Genomic DNA, 10,000 nt, shown 5'->3' on the forward strand with positions numbered 1-10,000 from the left:
GTGCCTAAGGGTGACTCGCATGTGCGAGGAGTGCCAGCCCTGGCCTCCACCACCAATATCCTTGGTGCTTTGGTAGTACGATCAACCGATCCGATTCGGCGTGATCGACGACGAGCGTGGCCGCTTGTGAACGCTAGTAACGGTTACCTTCAGCCGGAGTGGCTTTGCAATCCTCGCGGTCGCCCAGCCAGCGAAAGGGGCGGATAGGAGTGCGTGTCGGGCGGTTAACGAAGTGTTCCCAGAGGAGGTGATCGAGTGGGATCGAGTGGACGACCGAGCTACTAAGTCCCCATTGGTTCCCTTTCCATCGAGCGGTGGTCTCGTCCAGCCAGCGGTCTTTTGAAATTCCCTCCGTCAAAAAAAAAAAACCCAATCACTCCCGGTACGCTCCCAAGCGGCCTCGGCCTAGTTTCTCGAACCCATTTTCTTCTTTTCCCTCCCATTTCTTTTTCCTTGCCTATACCTTCCTCTTCTTCTTTCACAAAACGCCAAACGGGTGCAGCGGCGATGGCACGGTGATTGTGACTTTAGTGCTCGGTTTTCTTCGTCTTTCGCCTCCTTTCACCCCGCGAGGGGTCGCGAGGGCGTGCGTTGCGTGCACCACCGAACTCACCGAAAAATTCAGCCCCACTCACACTCCACTCTCTTGTACGACTTTCGTCTTCTTCTTCCTCCGTCGATCTGTGCCGCTGCCGTCGATCAATCGAGAAGATTTTGTTGTTTTTTATGTTGTTGTTCGAAATTTTCGTCGTTCGATCGATTTGCTGCCTTAATGCTCTTTGGGCCACCGTCCTTCTTTCTTTCGCCTCCCTCCTTCCCATCACCTCTAGCATCAGCATCACCATCACCACGGTTTATGTGTTCGTTATGTATGAGATTGGAGTGCGTACGATCGATCGCGTTCACCGAGCCCCCGGGGGGGCGGGAGGCGAGATGCTGGTGACCGTGAATTTTATCCCTCATCCCCCGTGTGCTGTAATAGCAAGCAGCGCTAAACTGAATGCGAATCACAGAGAGCGCACATACACACCCACACACACACATACACGTATAAACATGTGCACGAAGCAGGAGCGAACAACGCAGAAGCGCAAAACGAGGACAGTTGTTGGCTGGCTGGCTGGCGAGGAGGGGATGGTAGTTTGCGAAATGGAGGCGCCGGTTGCCGGTGAAGCGGGCGGAAAGTGATCTGCGCGAAATGGAAAGGAAAAGCGAATGATGGCAACGAAAGAGAGACGCGAATCGCGAGATTCACGTTTTCATCTTTAAAGGCACAAAAAAAGTGAATCTCTTTAGGGGTTGACTATGGGACCAGCCGTGGTAGGGGTGGTCGCTGGGTTGCAGGGAAAGCATTGTTGTGTTTGGGATTCCCTCGTGACTCGATCGATCGTTTGATCGACCGTACATTGCGCACATCATCAGCTCCTTTTCCTTCCCTCGGCCAAGACACTTGATCGGTGCATTATGGTACCGAAGATGAGCCCGACGGGTGTCGACGGGTGGCATAACCGATGCCTGTTGCCGTCACTTTGCGTTCCCCACCCTACGACGGGGCCTACGCCACCTATCGAAAGATGCGATTGGATTACATAAGGAATCTCCACTCCACCTCTAGACTCCACTATGCGTGGAGATGTGTGGACGCAAAAACGCATGTATGCGTGTGTGTGTGTGTGTGTGTGTGTATTGTTGTCTAATTTTCCCGAATATGAAGCAATATGCACCGCACCGGTATGTCGCGCCTTCGGCGCCTCTGATAATACCAACGCGATCGTTGCGTCTTCTGTCTTCTCCTCCGGGAGCCGCCTTGTCGGTTTTATTTTTTTGGCTCACCATGACAACTCCGAAAGAGGGAGGGGTGGGGGATGAGTAGTGGACTAGCGCGAGCGCCCGCGAATGTGCGCGTATTGTGGGTCACCGGTGCGACCGGTGGTGCGGTCATCGTGCCCATTCGTGAAACGGAAAGTGAAGGTGAATGGTGTGGTGTGATGACGAGTATCGAAGACGATAAAAATAGGAAAAGAAGAAAGGGGAAGAAGAAGAAGAAGAAACCCGAAACCGACGATTTAACGATCGCGCGATCGCGGTGCCGAAGCACGGGCGAAAAAGGACGCAAACCCGAGGGGGACCACCTTGGCGAGGAGAAAGAGTAGTGCATGTATGTGCCCGCGGGCGCGCGTGTGTGTGTCTGTGTTCAGCGTACGGGTGTCTGTGGAGTTGTACGTGAGTCAATCCCTCGCTCACTAGTCCACCAGCCAAGCACCAGCCTACGCTTTGCCCTAGTGTCTGCGCGCGCGCGCACGCTCGGCGATTGTGTTAAACTTGAACTAGTTTCGTGCTGCGTCCCGGATTACGACGACGACGGTGATGACGGCGATGACGTCCACTACCACGACTCCATGAGTCGTGTTGACTTTGCTCACAATTCCCTTTTGGGTCACAGCACGCAGTTTTGGGCCGATCAAATGTTTGTGTGTGCCTGTATGTGCCGCGTGTCTGTGCGCATTGGTTGGTTGTTGTGTGTGTTGTGTGTGTGGATTTCTGGGGACGACGGGAATCTATGCCTTTTTGGGGACACACACGCGCGCCACACACTGGCACTCGGCACACTGATGACAGATGGCGATGACCTGAAGGAATGTTGAAATCGAGACAGAGACGGAACGCAGTCCCAGTTCGATACGATCAACTGTCGATCGTAACGGGGACGAACAAAGTTCGATGTTCCTATTGGTTTTTTGTTGTTGTTGTTTTGTTTCTGGCGCAAACCAACTTTGCGCGAGTATTGAACCTCCGAGTTGATAACAGAATGATTAACCTCATTCTAGGCTCGTTATAGAATTGCTTGCCAGGCAGCTGCTCGTTCGAGGAACACAAAAGCACAAAAAAGGTTCGTCGCCAGGGCACAAGTCTTTTGATGGTGCGCGGTCTCGAACCTACGGGGGTTCATTAGATCGTTTGGTGGCGCTTCCTGGAACTTCGACACCGTTAGCGGTCGCCTCACGCCGCATACACCGCACCACCCTCTACTGACGGAAACGCGGTGGCACGCTTTGGAGCATTGGCTTCGGCCGAGGACGCGTTGGTGGACGCGGCCCGGTGCACTCACCGGCGATGCCCACCCGGCCGGCCGTCCACCCGCCCGCCGAGCGTCGATTTCTTTTGACTTTCTTATTCTTAGCAAACCCGATGGCCTTGCGGGCGCTGGTGGTACGGTGCGGTGATGCAACAGCGGTCGCCAGCTGCTGAAATGTTATGACAGCCCCCGGGGGCCCCGCGTTAACGCAGCGCGGCGCACACTCCGCTCTCCGCTCACTCTCTTTGCCGCCGTGTGGTTCGATCGCGTCGCGTGGTAGGTCGAAAGCGGCGTCACTAACCACCAACACAGAGACACGTGAGCGCGTGCGCTTCATCTGATCCCCGTCGTGTTTTTTTTTTGGTTGGTTTTTGCCACTCTTTAACTGCCACGCTGCGCGACATTGCATTGCATTGTGTGCGCACCTAGATCGCGCTCATTAACGGGGTTTTCTCGGTGGCTCGTGCGGGGGGTGTGGCGGAGAGGAATGGTAATGTTTTGTTGGTTTCGTTGTGTCGAGTAAGCGAACCGTCCATGGCACGCGTACGCGTTACGCTCCCGGCTTAGCGTAGAAACAAATCTCAACCAATGACGTCGCCATCATTGAACGGCAAGTGGCAGCAATAAAGCTTTCGCGATCCACAACCGGCACCAGCCGTCGGTTCCTTCTCTTCGTCGTCGTCTGGAAATCATTCAACCGATCGCGCACGGTGTGCGAAACAATTAGTCGGAAGTCGTATTTCTTCCGCCCTATTCTGTGCTGCTGGCTGGTAGCATTGAAAGTGGCGCCACATTTACCGTAGTGTGCTCATTGCTCATTGTAGTCCGCATGGTTGATCGTTCGATCTCGACCGCCGTTCCGCGGTGTGTGTGTGTTTTTGGCTGAACAAATTGAACAATTATTTCACGACGTTGAGTTTTGTTGACATAATGACGGCGAATGATGATGATGATTACGGGCATCATCCGCGCCGTCGTCTGTTTGAACTGTGATGGTGTTTGTGAGGCAAAGTTTCGTTTCTCTACAGGACCAACGTCCCCCCCGGGGTGGGGGGTGGGCAAACATTTACATCTGGCTGTATGCCAGACCATCCATATGCAAATGACGGAGGTTCTAAGAAACGATTTTGGGTTCTCTTTGTTTTCGAAACAAAAGTCCCGAAACCATCCACCGATAGGTAATTGATGGGAAGGCATTGATCTTACATTCGTCGATACGATCGATCGGTGGTGGTGCAGCGGGTGGGGTGGGGAGGACCCGAGGGACCGGTTTTTCGCTGCGCTTGCCAACCAGTCCAGACCGATGGCTGGATGTTCGAATCCCACCCCCTAAAACCAGGCCCCCGGGTTCCAGCTCCGGCTCCAGCTTCAGCGTCTCGCTCTCACCTACATCGGCCCCGGATGTCAGTGATCTTGAAAGGTTGGTTCGGTTCGGTAAGAAGGCAACGGATGGTGGGACGATCGGGATCGGACGATTGTCGTCGCGGTCGCTTCGCACGCTCCCATCCGCTCCCGCTTCTTCGCTGCTTGTCTCGTTGTCTCGTGTCTGGTCCACGGTAAACAGCAGCAACATGGTCAGCATTGGCCACACTAGAAGAAGTGTGTCACCATGTAACCAGGGCCGACAATGGCATTTCTCGGCGTTGTGGCTCCTGCTGGTCAGCCCCGGGTTTGTGGTTTCATTTTTCATTCGGTTACGCCATCGCCGCCGGCCTTCGGTGTGGGAATGATACGCCAGGCAAGGATTAGAGACGTTGGAGAAGGAGGAGGGGGGGGGGTGGAGTAGTGAAGCAACGAGTAACAATGATATCGGAGTGTGTGAATTGATATCCACGACAACGAGATCATCCGTGTACGATCGCCACTGCAAGCCGGCGCATTCTAGAGTCTCGATCGATATCGGATCGCTTCTAGGTGCATGCGAACATCACACGGGATACGCCCAGTAGACCTTACGAAAACACGAGCAAGCCATTATGCAAGCCATGGCGGACACACACACATCGATCGCTCATCCCGATAGACACCAACCCCTGCGCCTGGGAGCGAGAATCTGAAGGCGTGTAATTTTAATTTTAATTACTCTCACGAATGTTACCCTGATGCACATCCTTCATCACGGTAATCGAATCGAATGGACTGTACATTATCTACCGACCGATTTACCGGAAAAACGAACGCCGGATTTTAATCGCACGAATGGCAGAATTGGCTGACCAAACATTAGTGCCATTAAGTGCGGTTAAGGTTAAGCATTTTCACCGTCACCAGCATGTTCACCGTCACCAGCATGTCCACCGCCGTCGGCCGTATTATCCTCATTTTGGCAGTATAGTAGCTCATCAGTTCACCGATGAGTAGCCACGGCCATGAGTGACAGGGACCATTAGAGTTAATTTTCTGTAGCAAAGACAATTACGGTGCGCTACGGTGCGGTCACCCGCTGTACTACAGCTTGTACTTTCCGGTTCCCCTGCTCGGGATGTAGTAGTTAGTACGAAAGTGAACGAATGTTAATGCACCATTAGAAGCCACCACGGTGGAGCGGTGGTCATAATGATCGCCGAAGAGATTAATTGTTGTTGTTGGATGGTTGGTTGGTAGGTTCCGTTACTGTTACGATCGTGTGCTGTGTGTGCAACATGCACGCACACACACACAAAAAACGCCCAAAACAAATCATAATTGGACACTAAGCGTCATGTTCAGAACGTGCAAGAAGGCCAGGGCATCAGGGGTGCAACAATTACGCGGCGAACATGATGGCCACACGTATCATGTCCCACCTTGTAATAATAGATCCTAAGGCAACTGAAACGAGTTTTACCAACCCAAAACGTCAATGATCTGCCAAGGACACGTCTTTGTGGCGACGGTTACGCGCTAGTGCCCGGGCGCAACGGCTAACGCCAAACGCTGAACATGGGGACCGGACCATAGACACATAGAGGCGTAGATGTCATTCATTGAGCAATTGCATCGACCGGAGGCAGGGAAGCATTTAAGGATCGCGATCTTGTGCGTGCGACACCCCGCTCTCCCTCCCTCCCTCCCCACTCGGGCGGGCCAATCAGATGTCTCGCATGATCCGTCGGATCGGATGTCATACGCCGGACTGACCAACTGACCAAACGGCGTGCAGTCGAGCATCGAGTGCACTCTGGCACACTCCGCGTATCGATCGGGGTTTTGAAGGTGATCCGGTGCGAAAAGTAAATGAACTTCAATGGAACGGCACCCTTCGGTAACCCCCCCTCCCTCCCGCACACACACCTGCTGGCAACAACAGCCTTTTGCGCGGTCCTAGCAACGTTTTTTCGCAATCTGTCCCGCGCTCGCGTGCACGCGGGGGGACCTCCGGTGCGTTCGAACCGGTTCCGAGTTCGGTTGCGCTCCGTAGAGAACGGAGCGCGTTCTTGGGGCATGCATGCAGGTTGCATGACGCCTACCGCCAACCCTTGATCGCTGATCACTGTATAGCCTTGAGCGGAGCGGAGCTGCACCGCTACATTCCACCCTGCGCACTCCACTGCGTTCGCACTCGGTGGCCACAGCTTATGCATCGGTATTGGATTGGAAGGATTTTGATTTGGTAATTGGCAGCCAACGTACCGTCCCATACCGTACCTGTCCGTTTGCCCACCGCCAACAATTGCCAACCAGCCTGGGGGGCTCAGCACAGTAGCAGGCCGGCAGCAGCAAACCAATGGTGGTGGTGGTGTCCATCCGGCCACCTGAATGGCGTTGCGAATGGAGCGACATAGACCACCCCACGCCACCACGTCCATCTAGGCACTCTAATCACCTTGAGGTGTTTTCGGGAGTGGCGGCTAAGCCGAGGGCTCTGCATGGCGCAATATGGGCCGCGTGGCCACCACGACGAGGGGGAGCGAGGTGAAGTGAACTGTGAACCAATTAACCAACCGCGGGACCAACAACCCCACGATGATGATGATGATGATGATGATGATGCTAATTATGGGGCGCTTTTCGATTGCATAAATGGTGCACACGCTGTTCGGGCGCTGATTTCAATATTGCGTACAGCGTCCAGTAGGTGCGGTGCAACCGGTGTGCAGGCCGGAAGAGAAGGAGGAGAGGCAAAATAAAAAAAGGCAGAAGATAAGCTCACTCATCAGCCTTCAATTCATTTCCGCGTATCTTCACGTTCGCTTTCGGTGGCCGGGAGTTGAGAAAGACCTTCTCACACCCCAAAACCATACCCACGCCCACGGGACAAGACACTCGACCGATGCGCACTAGGAAATCCGTTGCCACAAACTCTTCATCTGCAGATTAGAGGTCACGCGTTTCCAGGCGATCTCATCAGCACAGTACAGCTCTATTGTGTTTGTCAAGTGTTTTCGTAAAAGATTTTGCTTCCCAACTACGGTGAACCCTTCCGACGGTGTCGCGATGCCGATCGCGATGATGATGATGATGAAGATGATGACGAAGATCGATCGTTAACCGCTTTCGCGGTACCATTTTGCTGTGTGTACGTGTGTGTGTGTATAGAGTAAACGTTCACTGTGTACTGCACTGCACTGGCTTGGTACTGAGTATCGATCCTCCAGTGGGCCAGCCTGGCCTTGAACGAGCGATTATGTTCAAGTTTGCTTCATTAATCGACGATACCGACGTTGAACGGGCGACGACGGCACTGGCACTGATCGTGTGTGGTGGCGGGGAGGGAAAACCCGTACCGCGCCACATGGGTACAAGGACAACTTCATGTCACAAACACGCACGCGGTGGTGGTAGCCAAGAGACAGGATGTCGGAATGGCGGACGGAGAAAGACGTCCGCGATTTATGCCACCGCGCATCGGAGGCAGAGTTCGCCAATGGTGCATGGTGCAGGTCAAAGCGGTTGTCCAAAGCCGCCACAAGTCTGTCGACGGACTGTTGTCATAGAGCCAGCACCCACTCCTACCTCGCTCTCGCCGATGATGTCCACATACACACACACACGCACACTAACTGGTGAAAAAGATGCTCGTCAAACGACGAGAAAATGAAATGTAGGTGCGCACTACTTACATCACCCATGAAGGCGCCCTGAAACCGTCATCGTGCTCGTGATCATCATCTGGCGGTGGCGGTGGTGTGGTCAGTTGGTCCGTTTGACACAGTTCCAAGCGGTCATCTTCGGTGCCGGTCGGACTGTGAAATATTGAGCCTCGCGTTCGCGTTCAGTGCGGGGAGTGGGGCCTGGGGTGTAGTGCTATTGGCCGCCATATCACACGAAAGATCGCGGGGCCGATTGTCGAGGGGTGCGATGTGCGACTTACATAAAAGCGCACACTAGCCAGGGGCCATCGGGGCGCTACTCCACTCTCGGGGCGTCATCCCATGCTCCTCCGGACAAGGGAAGAATGTCGGATTTATTTGCTTCGGATTAGTGTTTGCTTAAGTTTTGCAAAACAGCATCACCGGTACCGTACCGTTGTGCCTCGCCGCCGGGTGTGAGACTCGGGATGATTCGCGGGCGCGTTTTGTCAAGATGTCGCACGGTGCTTGCTATCGTTGGCACGTGTAGCGCGAGTCGTAAAGTCGAGTCCCCATCACCACCTCCCAATGTGTCGACCCACGATCGTTCAAATAGTTGAATAACAATGTCACACGGTGCGCCTAACCCCTTATATGCGCAGTTCTTATCGGTTCGTTCGAGAATCGAAACAGCGCGCTTTTCGCAAACGCGGAACTGCGATAAAGATGGTGGGTGCCGGCCACTGATTATGTGGCTGGAAAAGGAAGCGCCGAGCCATGTTTGGGAGATGGCAGCCAGTTTCAAGGATTTCGCCAGTTCGTTGTCCGGTGAAAGAGTTCCCTTGATCTTTCGGCATGAATGGCGTCCACGATGACGCACAGAAAGCAGCGCACTGAATGCAAAGGACGAAGCAAAAGAGAGCATTGGATGAAAAATGTGTTTTGTAATGTTGATGGATTGCGTGTTGTAATGTTGAAGCAAAAGAGCAAATCGTACACTTTCAAAGGCATCTTCGTTCAATTTAATGCTCTGCTCGGCTGTTAAATATTAGACTTTCCCTTCATGATTCTGCCTTAACAAAGCAAAAACGAAACTGAAAATATTGATTGTGCTTATCGTTCCGTTCCTTCCTTTACAGCAGCGGCCACAAATCGTTGAAACTGCTTCAGGATGACTGCGGTAGAGGTGATATCGGGCTACAAATATTATGGCAAGGCGAGCGATCCCAACAAGAAGATCGTACTGAACCATTTGAACATGAGCGTTACACGTGGATCGATGTAAGTATATGACCGCTTGCTTGACCTACCGAGAGAAACCGTAGCAAAATCTGCATATCAGTAGTCGATACACTAGAGGCTCGAGGCGCACCCCATTAACAAACGTCTAGATCGAATGCTCTCGAATGGCCTTTTTGGAATGACGAATAGGACGGGACGAGTCGGGGCATAATGTGTTGGGTAACCCGAGAGGGTGCCCTTTGGTAAGAGGGGGCACCCACGTGTAGGAGCTTTCGTTAGAAGTCAAGGGCATATGCCCACCCCTCCCGGTGCAGCGTTTTACTCGGGCTAAAAGCGGAGATGAATGTTGATAAAGTTGAAGTTCAAGACAACTCCAGCTCGGAGCTCAAGGATGCAGTTGCTGAGTTGCACTGAGTTGGCCTGGGCTGACCGGCTTTAAAGCCGGGTCGTCATTGCCAGGCGTCCTCCAGCCGTTTGATCCCAAACAAGATGACCGCACAGAGGGGGGGGAGGGGGACTTACAACACCCGACATGGGCAGGATTCACTCGGAGTGTCACCGGGTGACATTGGACGCTTCATGGTCAACGTCAACGATGCTCCGATCCGGTCCGACACTCGGCTTGCTCGTTCGTAGTCGCTGTCGGTGCAGGAACTAGAAACGCGCTTTCGTTTTTACCAGCGCCGTCCTT

At 53.5% G+C, this 10,000-nt stretch overlaps 1 protein-coding gene across 6 annotated transcripts in view; it reads left to right on the forward strand.

Annotated features, from left to right (window-relative positions):
• The window catches only part of LOC125949508 (ABC transporter G family member 20), a 16,960-nt gene that overhangs the window by 271 nt on the left and 6,689 nt on the right, over positions 1–10,000 (forward strand). For 2 of the 6 annotated variants that reach the window (XM_049676622.1, XM_049676624.1), the window contains exon 2: positions 9,210–9,348. In XM_049676622.1, the coding sequence (XP_049532579.1) occupies positions 9,239–9,348 (110 nt within the window). In that variant the 5' untranslated portion in view covers positions 9,210–9,238. Of the gene's footprint in view, positions 383–8,021; positions 8,896–9,206; positions 9,349–10,000 lie in introns of those variants that run through there. The other 4 variants (XM_049676621.1, XM_049676623.1, XM_049676625.1 and 1 more) reach the window with 4 other exon arrangements.

This window comes from Anopheles darlingi, chromosome 2 (genome assembly GCF_943734745.1).
Source record: "Anopheles darlingi chromosome 2, idAnoDarlMG_H_01, whole genome shotgun sequence".
NCBI lineage: Eukaryota > Metazoa > Arthropoda > Insecta > Diptera > Culicidae > Anopheles > Anopheles darlingi.